The 16,834-nt window shown below is 41.1% G+C and overlaps 1 protein-coding gene across 2 annotated transcripts in view; it reads right to left on the bottom strand.

The window, feature by feature from the left end:
- Positions 1–16,032, bottom strand: part of LOC146381182 (corticotropin-releasing factor receptor 1-like) — a 94,672-nt gene extending 78,640 nt beyond the window's left edge. The window contains exons 1-4 of one of the 2 annotated variants that reach the window (XM_084937091.1): positions 15,263–16,032; positions 5,839–5,926; positions 3,205–3,264; positions 2,716–2,841 (exon numbers count right to left, since the gene is read on the bottom strand). In XM_084937091.1, the coding sequence (XP_084793217.1) occupies positions 2,716–2,841; positions 3,205–3,264; positions 5,839–5,926; positions 15,263–15,292 (304 nt within the window). In that variant the 5' untranslated portion in view covers positions 15,293–16,032. Of the gene's footprint in view, positions 1–2,715; positions 2,842–3,204; positions 3,265–5,838; positions 5,927–14,307; positions 15,196–15,262 lie in introns of those variants that run through there. The other variant, XM_084937092.1, reaches the window with a different exon arrangement.
- Between the last annotated feature and the right edge of the window lie 802 nt (positions 16,033–16,834).

Raw genomic sequence — 16,834 nt, 5'->3', positions numbered from 1 at the left:
CTGAAACTAAGCTCATGACCTCATAACTGACCTAATGTTGTTTCACCTTTACCTGTTTTAAAACTTTATATCACTGTTTGTCCCATGAAGCACTTTGCAACTTTTCCTTTGAATGGTGCTATAAAATACTTATTATTGTTTGAAACTATGCTCAGGTCAATGTCACGCTCAGTTAGTACATCAGGATGAGAAATGCACTTAAGAGCCAGTGATCAGGAGTGGTATATTATTTCTTGCTTTTCTTTTTCTTCTCTAGATAAAGAATGCTTTGATTCATCTTGTTCATCCAGGTTACATTCAAACTTACATCTTGGAGCTATTCAACAAAGACTAGACATTGAGAAAAGGCAGCTATTCAAGCACAGAAAAATCTGCTCTGAATCTAATCTTTCAAAAATTAAATTCATGTTAAATTTAATAAAACTTGACACTAGTTCACAGTGCGATGGTGCCAGGGGACGTTGTCCGTAGACATCTACACAACCATGTTTTGTTTTTCCAACCAGAGAAGTCGCCACCTTCTAGAACTTTTTGCACGGTCTGTACCACCCAGTGAGCCACTGTATTAGCTCCAAAACACACAAACAGCACTCAGACTGTGGAGAGTGCCAGTTTAATGACTTGAAGTAGTAGATGAGACCGTGCAGAGTCCGAGGCATGAGGAAAGATGTTTATTTCTGCTGTAAAGTTGGACATTTTAACACAGCGGTCTTACTCGCTGTTGGAGCCTTTCTCAAGTGGTCATTAATGGAACTGTGGTTCTTTTTGGCTTCATTTTTAAGCTCCAGAGGTTTCCTATTGTCTTTTACATACAGTCTGTGCCAACAGCCACACAAACAAGAACAAGAGTGGCCCGCATTACTAGCTGTTCCACATATTTTTTAGTCTGCCTCCAGGTGACATTAGATGGCTCCAGTAAGCAGACATGGATTTTTACCGATGCCCTGCCACGCCTGGTCTATTGTGCAGAAGTGTGGCACTGCTGTTGTTTAAGAGACCAAAGCATGAGCATTTACGTCAATTTTAGGATTTTTCACATTGCACAGAAGCAAAATTTCCTCATTGATTCAAGAAATTGGGAAACTTCAGTGGCACCTGTGTTATTATTTGGGTGGGTATCCAACGGTGCAGGTCCTGCTGTCATACTTTGAATAGCAAAAAAAGCACAAAAAGCACAAAGCCTGATGATTCAAACTGTAAAACCCTTCAGGATGTAAGACTAATGGTCCTGGGCACACAACACAAGGGAACACACATGTCAAATCACTACGTGCTGCAGACTATTTTCACTGCAAAATGCTTTTCAAGCTTTCAATATGTGTGAATGCTAAAGGGTCTTTGGTCAAGCTGAAAACACTGTGACCTTGTTTGCACTAGAAATGCCTTCACTGCGGTGATAAAATATCCAATAAAGTGTTAAAAACAAGTGATTATGGCTGAAGTTAGCGGCGAAAGGGTCTCTGAGAAAACAAGTCACAACTACAAAACAAGTACAAATGCAACGCACGTACACATTTTTCTTTGTCATTTATGACAGAAAGCTGAATATACTTGTGGTTTGTGGTTTTTTGTAGCAGAAAATTAGCAATTTCAAGCATGCAACATTGAATTTTAAGAAGATGATAGCAAGTATTCTCACACTATCTGGGAAAAAAATTATCCTGCAGGGAAAATAACTAAACGGTTTCACGATCTTAGTCTCTGATTGTTGCTGCTGCCTAGCTTCACATTTTTGAGGCTTCACTGTTTAAATAACGGCTCTGTACCCTTAAATTGCTGAAAAAAATCTTTGAAGATACATTAGGAATGCTGCCGAGGGCTCCATTCCTCTGAGTGGCACGAGTTTGACTGACAGCTCCCAAAGGGCCACAACATAAACAACCTCCTAACTCATAAGTTAAGGGCAAACAGTGTTTTATCAGCACTTAGAGTTTGACCTTAGAAGAAACTTTTTTAAGGATGAGCTGAAGAATAGTTTGGCAGAAACATGAGCCACCTCTTCTATCTGATTTAGACACATAAATAAAGTCACTTCTAGGAGCCAGGCTTCAGTTTTTTTGTGGAAATGTATGAAGACTAATTTTTCTCCTGTTCCTCGATGTTTCCATTGTTTGAACCCCTCCTTTTTTTATTTAATCCCGCCTGTCTCTCTTGCTACTGTCAAAAAGCCTTTTAAATTATAACAATAGTTTATATGCAAATGGGCCACAAAGTAAATTGTAGTTTCATTTTTTAGCGTTTTATTAATTTTCCAAGATGAAAAAAAAAAGAAACAACACAATCAATTGTCAAGAGTCCCGGAGCGTTAATAGGCTTAAGCGTCTCAGACAGCGGTGATTTATCTTTAGATTTTCTCTCTGCATTTCTTTTTTTGGAATCATTTAAGTCCTCATACAAAAGCATCAATTTTCACAGCGGGTGCTCGCCTCGCCTCGCCTTGTCATGTTTTGTTTTGAGCTTTGACACTTCATGGTGTGTTATCTGCACTTGTGTACACCTTTTTTCTCTTTTCTGTGTCTTTTGCTAATTTGTATGCTCATGCTAATTTCTGTATAAACAGTTACGCAAACAGGGTTTGCCCATGGGGACGTTGAGTGTGGGGGTAGGGCGAAGCAGGGTGCAGGGATCGTATTAAATCATGTTTCGAATCAGTTGTGTCTGGGTTTGCTTTTTTCTGCAGGCAGGCGGGCAGGAGGTGACAGCTTATTGACTTACTGGTGGTGTTGTACCGGACGCCGTAAAACATCTCAGGACAGGGTCGCGCCACCAGCTGCCCCGCGCTGCTCCTGGGCCAGCAGGTGCCGATCCCATCGATGGAGGTTTCACAGTAGATTCCCGAGCCTGAAGCGCGGGGACAGAAAAGCGTCAGACACGGACGTGCACGCATTCCCGTCATGTTTCATAACCGCATATAGATGTCATGAAATCCAGATAATGCTCCAAAGATCCTGGCAACAAATATGGTATCAGAATGAGCTGTTTGTGTACACAGGATTTAATGATTACTCCTGTGCTTTGCCGAGCTGAACGTCGTCTCCTGTGGCACTACGCCACGTCTATTTCCAGCATTGTTTTCCTCTTTGATGTTAGTCCTTTATAATCTGAGTTCCGATCAAACTTGTTTTCCCCTTGCGGGGTATCTAACAACAACTCAGCTTTGCAGTAAGTGTGCGGGGAATCGGTTTCACACGCGTCTCAACTCACCGCTCCACTGGCTTGTGGCGTTACTCAGGGTTTGGTTCCAGGTGGCGGCCAGGGACTGCACTGCAACCCAGAGAGAAACAGCTTCATCAATAACCTCAATCATTGTTTGCTCAGTTTAGAAGAGGCAATGAAAATCTCATTAGATTCAGCTTAACAGCTACAAAGGGTGAGCACGAAAGGGCAACGGTAAACACTGATGACAGACCTTTCCTCCAGCTATAAGGGGACGGTAGCAGCAAATATGAATCTAGACATGCCCCGAGGGTCAGACTATTACTTCTGTAATAACTCAAGAGGAATTAGATAAGAAGGATCCGGAGATCAGGACGTTCTGCAGGGGGAAAGGTGACACTTAATTTTAATGCTTTCATTTGAGGTTTCCGAACCACTTTTCACACCCACGTGTGGCAAGAAAATGAATGAAACAAAGTAAAATATGAAAAGCGCATAAAAGCTGCCACTGGTCATTTGTTCAAATGCATAAAAGGATTTTGTTTTACATTTTAAAAAGCAGGGTAGCTTTAACAGTTTAAAGGTTACAGGCTGACATACAGTGAGGGAAATAATAATCTCCTGCTGATCCCCGGCTGAATGAACAAGTTCTAATTTTTTGTTAGTTTCATTTTAATGATGAGAAAAAGAGAATTGGGCAAAAATCCAGAAAAAACACACATATTATATAAAAGTTATAAATAGATTTGCATGATATGACTTGGCTAGGCCACTGTATGACTTCTTTAGCTGCCCCTTTGTTGTCTTGGTGATGTTGTCTTGCTGGAAAACCCATCTTCCGACCTTTATGATTCTGGATGAGGGAAGGTTCTCATCCAGGATTTTACGGTACATGGCCCCCTCGACGTGTTGAAGTCGTTCCATACCCTTAACAGAATGACAGCCCCAAAGCATAACGTTTCCACCTCCATGCTTGACTGTGTGGATGGTGCTCTTTGGGTCATACTCTGCATTTCTCAAACACGGCGGGTGGACCAGAAAAGCTAAAACTGGATTTGGGTGTCATCTGATCACAGCTTCAAGATTTCTGTCCATTACGACGTGGTGTAATTTCACAGATTCTTTCACAAATAAAGGCAGATGGCTTTGTTGGGGATTTTATGCACCCTTGGGACAGAAAACAGGTGAATTTAAAGGTTCAGAAATTTGGCCCAGTACTTTTGTTTCGATCAGTGATGTCAAACGCAGGGCCCAGAGGGTCGAGTGGCACTTTGGAAGACTTTGGAAGGTGAAGTTTAAAAACAAAATGTACCAGTTTTCCAGATGTGGAGCTGTGATGTAAGTATTATTAGAGTGTAATAGAGTGTAGCTGCTTAGTAGTTGAGTGTATTCTTGCTTACTTACATAAAATCACACATTAACCTCTCAGGCTGGTGTCAGAATTTACTTCTCTTTCTTTGCATATGGAAAATAGGAAATTTGAACACGTTAACAGATGATTTACTGCTTGGGCCCATTTGATTTCACCTGTGTCTGTCACCCGTGAACTGAAAATTAGATAATCCACTGGCAAAACTCCTGTTTCTGCAACCAAATAGTAGACGCTTGCAATTAAAAAAAGATTTGCATGAACGTAATTATCATATCCAAACTAAATTTTATTGCATTTAACTAAATATGAATGCGACATGTGACATATGGATGTGACACAAGTTTTGCATGCCACTGAGTTGAATCTCGAGGCCTGGGACTAAAAATGTAACACATGTCTCCATTGGCCAAGATTGGAGCGACAGCTTGCCAAAATCCATAGTTCATAAATAGCAGAAGCATAAGACAGAAAATAACTCTGTAGTCATGTTATGTTAACACTATTTTTTTTTTAAAAAAAACCCCAAAAAACACTGTTTCTACAGAGAACAGAGTCGACTTAACAAGAACAAAATTCACACATTTAGATTTATAATATATTATAATTCTTTTCATTACTATTTCTGTTTCTTTGGTCTGCCCCCATTAAAAAAACCCATATAATTCCAGTTAAGAATGCGATCTTTTATTGGTTTAATAATTTTATAGCTTAATAAACTGGATATTTTTGGGTTTTGGACTGTTGACATCAGATAATGAGTCATGAACATTTTTATTTAAATAATGTCTTAACAGATTTACCAAAACAAATAAAGATAATTAAAAATAATAATTTAATTTCCTTTGCAGATAATTTCTGATGAATTATGAAGCGAATGAAATCGGTTCAGCTGAGCAGGGTGACAGCATGATAACAGAGCGTTATCATTACTCTGTTAAGAGCTACCTGGAATGATTTTATGACTGTATCCTGGGGCAAATAACAAGAACATCATTCCTGTGCATTTGTGCGTGCTTGTGTGAGTCCTCTGGGTGTGCTGCAGAGGTCTGCGAGGAAATGGAATATAACGGTTTACCAATATCCACAAGGGGGGAAGTTGTGACTGAGGATGAGGGTTTGACATTTAGTGGTTATGGCCATGAAATGGAAAAGACTGAAAATCAATTCAATCTCAAGTGTACTAACAGTGGGGCAGCTAGAACAAACTGGCTGGACAGTACTGGGAAATGAGCGCCTTTTAAAAGCTTGTAACAGCTGCTGTAGCCGTGCTGCTGTAATAAAAATCCAGCTGATGTTTGTCCAGAACTTACACGAGACGTTCCCCGACAGCATGAGCAGAGCTTCACATGTCAGATCTGCTAACGAGGCTGATGGCAGGAGGCTCATGATGGCACACACCTGCAAACAGAGGAAAGTCACAGAGGTCAGTCAAATATCAGAATATCCTGCTCTTTCAGTCTGACACGCACACATTAAACATACAACTTTATTCGTGATTGAGAAGATTTTATTGAGCACGCTTTGGCGAATTGTGATGTAACTTGGGAGACATGACCGCCTTGCCTCTGATAGCCTTCGGAGTGACTGCTATGTTAAGAACCTTTCATAAAAATTCAAAGGATGCAACACTTAGACGGAGGGTTTTGACTCAATGCCCTCTCCACTCCCAGCATCAACAACGAGCAGCATGAGCTAACGGCGTCTTAGCTCATCTGACAAACATCAACATCACAACACATCTGGCAATCCTGTTCTGCCACATCCAAGTCAACTTTGTTACCATTAAGGCCACATAATACTCTGTAATATCAGCTGGTGTAGTACTTTTTTATAAAGACGGGTGTGGATGTGGAGATCGGGCCCGAGTGAAACAGATTTCGTAGTTTCATGATATGAAGCTCTGCACCTTCCCACAAACTCAGGTCCGGAGGTCTGCCTCCCTGAGAAAGTGTAAACTAGCCTAGTTTTACTAGCTTGCAACAGGAGTGAGAAGTTCTAAACCCAATTTTAAGTTTAAAATGTGATTTAAGATTTTAACCATCTCTGTCGAGCCAAGCCGTTAACCATCCTTTTCCCGATGTAGGCAGAAACATACTGCTGGTTGCTACCCCAACCAATCACAACAGATGGCCCCGCCCCTCCCTGTGCCTGGTTCTGCTGGAGGTTTCTTCCTGTTAAAAGAGTTTTTTCTTCCCACTGTCGCCAAAGTGCTTGCTCATAGGCGGTCATATGATTGTTGAGTTTTTCTCTGTATGTATTATTGTAGGGTCGACCTTACAATATAAAGTGCCTTGAGGCGACTGTTGCTGTGATTTGACACTGTGTCAATAAAACTGAATTCAATTAAATTACTGGTAAAAAGTTTGGACCAACTATGAACCTGGACTGGAGTAAGACACAAATAGAGTCACTGTAAAGCAAATCCAAGAGAGCAGCATAATCAGTGAAAACATCCACACAAAGTTCACTCCGTGTACAAAGACTATTTTTATCAGTCGTCCAATGACAGCAAGACACTGTGAGTATGAGCTTTTGATATATTTGTTTTTGGGGTTTCTTACTCATCCTAGATTTTCCTTTCTGATAAAAAAAAAAAGATGACTTTAACATTTCTCATGATCAAGTTTTCCATTGCTATAAAGTCCTGGGAGGACATCAAGCAGGCGGCCAAGTAACAACAAATGGTCAGCCAACAATGATTCAGTGTTTAAAGGCTGGCTGGAACCACATAGTTCACATAAGAAATGTGGAAATATATTTCCCACACTTCCACTGTCTTTTTGGTCCAACAAAACAAAACAAAAGTGAAAACGTATATTTGTGTCCTTTTCCTCAGCAGGTAGCTGCGTGCTAATGTCAGTGAAAGGACAGCCTTTACGTCACAGAAGCACTCGCATCACTCTGAAAGCTTTTGTGGATGAAAAGTAAAACGACATTGCAGTGAAATGCAAATTGTGCCTGGGTGATAATAAGTGTCTGTCAGCTGCAAAGAGCTCTTCTTCACATCTGATCAAGGACAGACACTCAGCACAGCAGCTCCATGGCTCCAGTGCTGAGGAGGAGGATGCAAAGAATGAAAGGCCCGTGGTACCAGCATTCGGCTAGCTTCACTCCAAGGAAATTAATAAGCTTGCTGCTGGTTATATAGTGGAGATGCTACCAATATGAACTCGATATGCAGCGAGGTGATGTCAGTTCTGTCAGGATAACCAAAGTGTGCAAACTTTTGTGCCAAAGTTCAACAAAAGCACAAAAAAGTTGCCGTTCTCAGCAGGTGATTCTGTAATATGAAGTATTACTAACAGTTAAAAGAAGTAATCTTGACAGAGCTGGGAAAAAGTTTTTACCTCAATTTTAAATTTTAGACTAAATACAAATGCAGTTTTAACATAATGAGTCTGTTTTAAAGGGAAAAAAGCTACACAAACAGAGCTGGTCCCGTGTAAAGAAAAAAAAAAAGGTAATTCTTGATTCGTCGCTCACTGTATGATTAACTGCATTTTTTTTTTTTTGGAGGTTGAGTTTAATTTCACGAGCCACACACAGGCCTGATTACTGCCAGACCTGTTGAATCAAGAAACCACTTAAACAGAAGCTGCCCGACAAAAGTACGGCACATCATACGATGATCTAAAGAAACAGCTGAGAAACAACATCACTGATATCTGTCAGTCCGTAAAGGGTTGCAAAGCCATTTCTAAGGTACTCCAGTGAACCACAGTGAGAGCCCTCACACAGTTTTAGGAAAATACTCTCTGGACTGACGAGACAAAAGCTGAAGTTTCAATCCTGTTGCATTGGCGTAAAACTAACAAGAAGATCATACCAACGGTCAAACATGGTGGTGGAAGTGTGATGGCCTGGAGCTGTTTGCTGCTTCAGGACTTCGATATGTAACAGAACAATGATCCACTCTTTGAGCACTCTGAATGACTCGAAATAGTGAAGGTTTTAGAGTAGCCTGGTCAAAAGTCTTAAAAATCAGATCAAGATGCTCTGGTATGGCTCATGCTGGAAAACCCTCCAATGTGGCTTAATTAAAGCAAATCTCCAAAGAAGAGGGAGCTAGAATTCCTCCACAGTGCTGTGAAAGTCTCATTGCCAGTTATCGCACATGCTTGATTGGAGTTCTTGCCAAAACTGAGACGAGCAGTTATTAGGTTTAGGAAGCAGCTTTTCTTTCACACAGGTGTGGTAGGTTTGTATTAAATTGGGTTATTTGTGTCTAATATTAAGATTTGTGTGATGATCTGAAATATATAAGGTGACAAATATGCAACAATCTAAGAAATCAGGAAGGAAAAAAATACTTTTTTACAGGATTGTATATAACAAGTTCCTTAAGACTTGTCATTAGATCCAATCAGAAAAAACAACTGGACTTTAGGGATCAAACATGCTTGTGTATCATTAGCTCGTGTAAGTAAACCCTAAACGTGGGATCCTTTATGAACATTTTATTGTGTCTTACAACTGACTGAACACAAGAGCCAGAAGCTTGGAGGAAAGCAGCTGTATTCGATGCATTAGGAATGAGAGCAGGTGGTCTTTTTAAAACAAAATCATATTAGTGTGGAAGACCTTTATGGTATTTGTGTATTGTTTTAAAAATCAGTAACTGCCTTCTGTCCCTCGAGTGGATGATGCATAAATTAACAGCTGCAAATGTCCCCAAAATTTGGAGCATTTCATCATCTGCACTCACAGCCCACTAATCTCATGTTTACTGATACGAAGAAATGACTTCTTAAAGACTTTTGATGCTAAATTTAAAGTCTTTCTGTTACTGGATCGCGCTACTATCAGCCTTTTTTCAGCTATGCAGGAGGTGAAAACACTGAATAATGCAGATTTTTCTTTAAAACTACAGACTCTGGGTCTCAAGAGACGACAGTTGATAACAGCATTAGATAACATCTGCTCTATTCCGGGACAGAGAACAGGAGAACCTGTATTTATGGCTTTGTTAAATGCCAGCACTGTGGAATTCAGTGGTTGGATTAATATTTCATCCAAACACAACTGAAATCCCTTCGTCCTGGACCAGTGACTCGGCTGGAAAGCATCCAAATAATGAAGGCTGGCAACACAACAAGAAAAAAAATAGTTCTGCACACATCTAACGGCTGATTCACAGCTGAATTCACAGCATCTGTCAGCACCCTTCTACACGCGGCGGAAGAGACACAAACTGTAAAATATCATTCGTTTTGATTTTGTTCAGCCTCTCAGAGTGACCCCAAACTCTGTTACATCTCCGCGCAGCTGTCCTTGAGCATACAGGCTGATCCCTGCGGATCCAACAGGGTGGCTACAATTACCTGCGAAGCCAATGCTTCATTTCCTCCGTAAATAAAACATCCCCATTAATAATACAGCACGTGAAACGTTAAACATTTCACCCGTCTTCAGAGAGAAAAATGGAGGAAAGGGTGCTTTAAATTCATCAAAAATCCTCACTTCCTGTATCAAAAGCACATTCATACCTGCTGGTCACAGCAGCGTCAAGCATCCACACTGTATGAAGTCACATCATATAAAATGCTAGAGTGGCCCAGATTTCACGGAAGGTTTTTCTGGGTCGTTTGCTGCGTCTGTTTCACGCTCAGTGACTCCTGGGCAGGTATCAGGGCGCAGAGACCAACCGTCCACCTCCTTCCATTTAATTACAAACTGACACACGATGTAAACAGCAGGATTTTTTCAAATCAAAGTGAAAGAAATACTCAGATTTTTAACTTTATTTTCTGTAACATCACAGTTCCATGATTAATTTCTTTAACTGGAGAAGAAACTCTAATGACTCGCTAGAAATACAGGGCAGCAAAAAGTCATCTTTTGCCATGAATGCATATGAACCGTTTTAGCTTCTGTTAATTTCTCTAGAAAATTATATTTGGTCTTGAAAGAGTTTAGAAACACTCTTAAATGGCCTTTACTGTACGCACTCGCCAGTGTATAAATGTCACACTGCTTCTGGCCCACACCTCGTATGTCATGTGTGCACGTTTTCCACATTTTATGTGTGATTTAACGGCGTCAAATCGTTGAGTTTCAGGTAAAGGACAGGCTTGGGTCATTAGTCACAAACACCTGGTGTGAAATGTTCATCCAAAGTTCAGGGAAAGGACGCAGGTTCAGGATGAATGAATGAGTATCCCAAACAAAAAAAAAAAGAGTGGCTTGGTGGATTTTTGCACACTGTAAAGAAGAAGCAAAAAAAAAAAAGAAACAATAAGAGTGGGCAGAAAAGGAGCAGGACTACCGACTAATACACAGGAATAACTTGACAAAGGTGAAACTAGCAAGTGTGGAGAAAACAATCATAAAACGTGGGGAAAAAAGATAAAGACAGGAAGACCAACACATAAAAAACTTTCCAAAATAAAACAGGAAGTGACAATAAGTATGGCACAAGAAACATCAAAGACAAACACGGAACTAAAAGAGGAAAAGGTGAACACTAAACAGTAGTCCTTAGGCATTAATGAGAAAGACATGCAAAGTAATGCCAGCTTTGACACACAGAGGGCGCTACAGAAGACGGTTCAGTCACTGACTGATTTAAAGCCTCGATTTGTCATCTGGGATCAACATCACTTTGTTTTTTGCATTCAGAAGTGGCCATATTTCCACTGTGGGTTGGACGCTGTTTATGTATCCATAAACTGTGCAGGTGCAACAGACGAGTAAAACCAAAACTGGAGCACAGACTTGTTGTTTACCTCACAGAAAGCTTTATTATTAGAACAATAATAATTTGTTATTTCATGATTTTAAAAAGTCTCCAGAACCACAAAACTTGAAAATTAGCAGACATGATGCCACAAAGGCCAAAGGCAGCCACCAGTCAAGTGGGAAAAATGTGTATTCCCTGACCAGCTGATGAGTTGCTGCTGGACTTTAGGGAATTGCTGGGAAATTGATTATTCAGCACTCATCTGCACAGGCTTGGAGACGGACAGTGACCCTCTGGTAACCGCTGGTCTGCAGGAGAAAATGTAACTGCTGGCAAGTGGAGACTGTTTCCCTTACAATAAAATTGGACCTTTGAACTTGAACATTGTCTGTTTGCGGTTTGTGCTGCTTTTGTCTTTTTTTTTTTTGTTTTCTTTTTGCAGCTTGGCTACTGGTGTGCAGCTCGTCTTTGCAGGCAAGTTGGCATCTTCTATGCAAACTACAGGGAACCACTACAATCCTCCAGCAATCATAAACAAGAAGCCCCCGGTTTGCAACCAAGAATATACCTTGTTAAAAGTCCGATGACCACACACACCCATATACACACTCACACCCCCCTTTACCTGCATGTGAATACTGTAATGCAATCGCCTCCCTACCAACGCTGTACATGCTGTTGATGTCATCTGCCACCTCCTTATTAAAGTTATTTGAACTACATCACTGTGGAGTACCATTCCTTCTGACCGAGGACGACTCAGTTGAAGCGTGATCGGCAATCAGTGCAAACATATATTACATACCTTTTTCCCCATCAGTGGTGGCTATATCACATCTAACATGGTAGACAACTCCTGAGCAATGTCTGTATGATGTCACATAGAAAACTTCCATAGGGACTGACTCACTTTTGTACCGCGCCTCAAGTGGTCACTAGAGGAATTGCAGTTTAAAAAATATTTTTTTTATTTTTGCCAATAAAATGCATCTTTACAAGTAATAAACTTAATACAGTATCAGGATGATACTATATCATGACAAAGATGACAAAGCCTCCTTGTTTTAAGTACTTTTACTGTTAAATGGGTGGCTACCCTGCCTGTAGCCCAGCTGCCACAGAACAAGAGGCAGGGTTCACTGTGGACAGGTGCATGTCTCACCTTAGAAATAATGCTTCATATTGACAAAATCCCAAAAGCAGTATTTCAGTACCATATGCATGAAAGAGTATACCGCCAGTGATGTACTGATGTTTCAGAAGCATTTATTTTACTCTATCAGATACTGAACTGAAAAAAAAAACAAAAGAAAAAAATAAAACAAACAAATCTCCACTTCTTGTTTGAATCACATGATCCACATCACATGAGGACACTGCATAAAAACAGTGGAGGAAGAGGCTTCCCAAGTGGGCACGCTCGGGATGGATGCCTGAGGACGGGCACAAAGCTGCTGATCCCAGACTTTCCTGGGTCCCATGTGCCATTTAATGCCTCTTTTCATGCATATACGGAGAATAATAAAGTCTTTCTTTTTTACAGCTTCCAGCCCTCTTGCCCTTTTTTTAAAAAAAAATTTGAGATTGTATCTACATAAAAACAATCTACTGCTATGGCATGCAGTCTATTCAGAATGATTCACAGTTGCTCTTGCCAACAAAGTGACAGATCAATGCCTCCAGTATTTACTCTAATTCCGTTTTTAATCCTTTTCCTTTTAATTTAGAGAATCAGTTTGGCTGCGTTTACAGCTGAATACCATCTCCACTTTTAAAGGGTCCTCCGGCATGGATCTGCTGCAGGACAACAGAGTCGTAAACCGGCTTTCGACAGAGATTTATTAACCAGCATGAGGAAAAATGCTGAAGCGGGAAAAACAGATGCAGGTTTGAGGTGTGGTTCACCTGCGAAATGTCACTGTGCTCGAACGTTCCTGCTGCTCGCTCAAACGTGACTGAACGAGGCAGCTCTGGCACGAGAATGATAAAAATCTATTCAACATAAAAGCAGGTGGAGACACTGTTTGTGTATATGAACGATGGCGCAGCATAATGTGGAATCTATTGTTTTTATTATGAAGAACAGGCAGTGATAAGGGTGTCGCCACATACAGGTACCCACAATAACTGTAGTGTTTAAATCTCTGGATCGTGTTTGTATTTCACGTGATGCAGTGTTTCGCAAACTTCGGTCTCTCTCCATTTCTCGATACTTGTAAGTATCCACAAATGAGACAAAACACAGTAAACACAGCAGTGAAATAGCTATTATCCTTCTACTTATAAAGACATCATAATTATGTCATCAGTTTGAATTATTTAGTAAAGATCTGTCATTGTGAAACTTACACCTGCTGAAGGGCGGCTCAGTAGAGCCTTAACTGTAAGAGGATACCTGGTTTGAAGCTCCTGATTGGCTGCTGATTTTCTGTGGAAAGCTTGTAGGTTCTACCCAACCAACAACCTGCTCTGGAGAAAAACTGAGTGGAATTGGTGCCAAATGTGCAGTTCCTCTAATCCTCACAGACTCCCATATGGAAATGTCTAACATTAACTGATTTAAAAGCATGTTTACATCAGAATTAGCTGATGAATCAGCAGTCCATACTTTTATTCAAATATGGTAACTCGTGCTTCCAAAAACCTGAATACATAGTTTCAGCCAAAACGCTAATGCGGAAGCTTTAATATGCATCCCATCTTTTATATACAGTCTTTGGTTCTCCCTACACTCCTCACAGTCCAAACACATGAGCGTTGGGTAGATTTGTCACATCGCTCTGTGATGGCATCCTGTTCAAGGTGTGCTTGCCAACAGCTTCCTACTCAAACTCAGATGGGTATCTAAAAGTGATGACATATATTAAAATAGATTTTAAGAGAAGTTACAGCCACCCAGCTTTGCATCTAAATTTGATCGGCTCCATCTATAATTCAGTGCAAACAATGCAATAATGCAGACATTAATCTGATTTAGGTGAGTGTGCAAAGACACCACTACGCAAATACTTCACTCCTTAACTGTATAAAATGTTGCACGCATGACTTTTACTTTCCACACCGTTAAATGGCCACATTTCCAGCACAGAAATCCACGCACCTTAAAGCTGCACACAGTCCGGTGTTTGTTCTTTCATGACCTCAGTAGACATTCAGTACGCGAGCTGCTGTGAGTGTGGGGTCTTAAATCACAACAATGGGGACGCGAATAGAAAGCAGGGGGGATTTAAAAAAAAAGGGCTCACGGGATTCTTGACTATTCTTAGTGCAGCAGCACTTTGCACAATGGGCAGGAGGTGGATGAAATAATTCACCTCGGGCATCTACAACATCAGCAAGTGAGTGCAACAAATCACATGTCCCTATTCTTGCCTCAGCTGGCTCTCCATTTTGCTATGAAGGGGTCACAGCATGAGTGATATCAGATCTCAGCGTTATGGGGCTGGAGAAATTTCAACATCACCGCGCTCGCTTTTCTTGTTCGATATTAAAGGAGTGCACTTGCTGCATTAAAACACCCAGTTTCATCTCAGAAATGTGTCCCAGATCCGCTTTTTTGCCCCTTTTCTTCACCAGTGCTTGAGCTCCGGTTTCAGAGGGTATGGGATCGTGCCATTGGGATCGTTTTTCTCATGCCACCTTAACCCAAAGTCCTGGTTCAAGTTTCAGTGTTTACAAGTAAAAACGCACCAGCACGCTTCAGCAAAGCTTCAGCGCTTAGTTAAAGTCATAGGACGCAAAGTGCTATAACAATATATTTACACATAAAAGAGAGAGAGAGAGATTATTGTCCTTGTTAAAACATTTTAGTTCAGACAAACTCGGATTCTCGTCCCTTTAATGAAAATTGATTTAAAATAGCAATCTGAGACAGAGACAATACCCAAACCCGACATCTGGATGGGGGGATAGTGTTAAAGCCTTCACACCAAGACTGTGCTCAACTGCAATCAGCGATAACAGCACAGATTTCCCCGAGCTGTTATTAGGACGTTTTAATTAAATGTCCAAAGGCGAGAAGACGAAGCGGAGGCGCAAAAAGACGCAGAACTTACCCCCAGCAGATAAAAGCATTTGCGACGCATTTCCAGGCCTTTTATTTTTCACATAATTTCCATGTGTGGAACTAAATGTCTTCTTGTTACTTCACTGAAGTATTTTATCCTTGTGACTGAGAGTGGAAAAAGTCCCAGCAGCGCAGTTTTCTGATGGTGTTGACTGAACTGTACCCAGAAAAAAAATACAACCGCGTGGCCAGGCCGGGTGTAGATGCCCGGGTAATGTCAGAGGTTAGACACTGTCAGGATCATTTAATGAGGAGCTGCGGAGCTGGGGTGTAGCAGCCTGTCACCTCTCTGATAGGGTTGGTTTCCCGTGAAATCGCTGCCTCCGTGAACAGGACCGGAATCCAGACAAACACTATCGCACCTTTAAAGCTGCCCACGAACTAAAACTCCTTTTCCACGCATGATTTGCTCGGCAGGTTTCCCCGAGCTACAGCCTAACGTCCGCCCGGCTTCCCATCCAGCTTCTGACTCCTGCGCGGAGCCGCCGCGGTGGTGCACAGCGTCCCCACAACGCCCCCACGTTGTGCCACTTTGTCGAGTGTATCCAGTGTGACTGAGGAATAACTCGATTCCTCTGCGTGGAGTTAATTATGCAATGACTGCCCGTGTTCCAGACCCTAATCTTTAATCCCCCGCGCAATCTAGACGTCACTGCTGCGAGAAAGTTAAAAGCAGACGAGCCCGGGGTGAGCTGCTTGTGAAAGGCTCCGCGCGCATCGCTGTGCTCTTATCAAGCATCCAGGAGAAGGGAACCCTTTTACCATGTGCCCCCGTTTCCAGACGAATTAGTGCCAGAGCGCAGAGTCAACAGATTTCGCTGTGAGCCAAGATCGACAGATGGTTCCCAGTGTGTCAATAAAGTTAAGCATCCCCGGGGATCTTTTTAAATACAACTCAGTACAAATGAGCGTCAAAATCACTCTAAATAAAATCTCAGTGGGAATGAATTTGCGACTCCAGCAATTAAAATAATTACAAATAATCTTAATATTAAAGTTCTCATTAGTGTGCGCGGGGCGTCCCAGAGAGGTTAGAGGATAAGAAAAAAAATGCTTATTATTATTATTATTATTATTATTATTATTATTATTAGTCAGTATTACTCTGAATAGATCTCCTCTTGGGTGGGTTTTACTGTATTAGCCAATGACATATGAGGCCTGGACATAAACTGTATATAAAAGTTGGTAATAAACAAAGTGTCATCGCCTTTTATGAAGCCTTGACATGAGGGTTTTCTATGTAATTGAGTTGGAGTTTTAAAAACCAACTCTTCAGTCACATGGTTGTCCTGCTTTATATCTATGTCACTGTAACTGTCAGCATAATTTTTAAGTTTAATATCATGTTTTATTCCGTAAGACCTGAAAGAGTCAAAACCTCATCAGGACTGTGTTTACTGAGGTCACAGAGCACGTGAACCAAAGGGATGTTTTCCTGTACATTTCTAAACACGGGACTTTAAAAGTCGCCCCCTGCTGGTCATTAAAAACACGTCTGAAGAAAAAAGGCTCTTCCAGAGCCATGTCCCCATGCAAGGGTCAGAATGGTCACAAATAA

Source organism: Perissodus microlepis, chromosome 8 (assembly GCF_051167445.1).
Source record: "Perissodus microlepis isolate ML-2025 ecotype Zambia chromosome 8, ASM5116744v1, whole genome shotgun sequence".
Lineage (NCBI taxonomy): Eukaryota > Metazoa > Chordata > Actinopteri > Cichliformes > Cichlidae > Perissodus > Perissodus microlepis.
The sequence above is the reverse complement of the archived record's forward strand: the minus strand, read 5'-3'. Positions and strand labels throughout refer to the sequence as shown.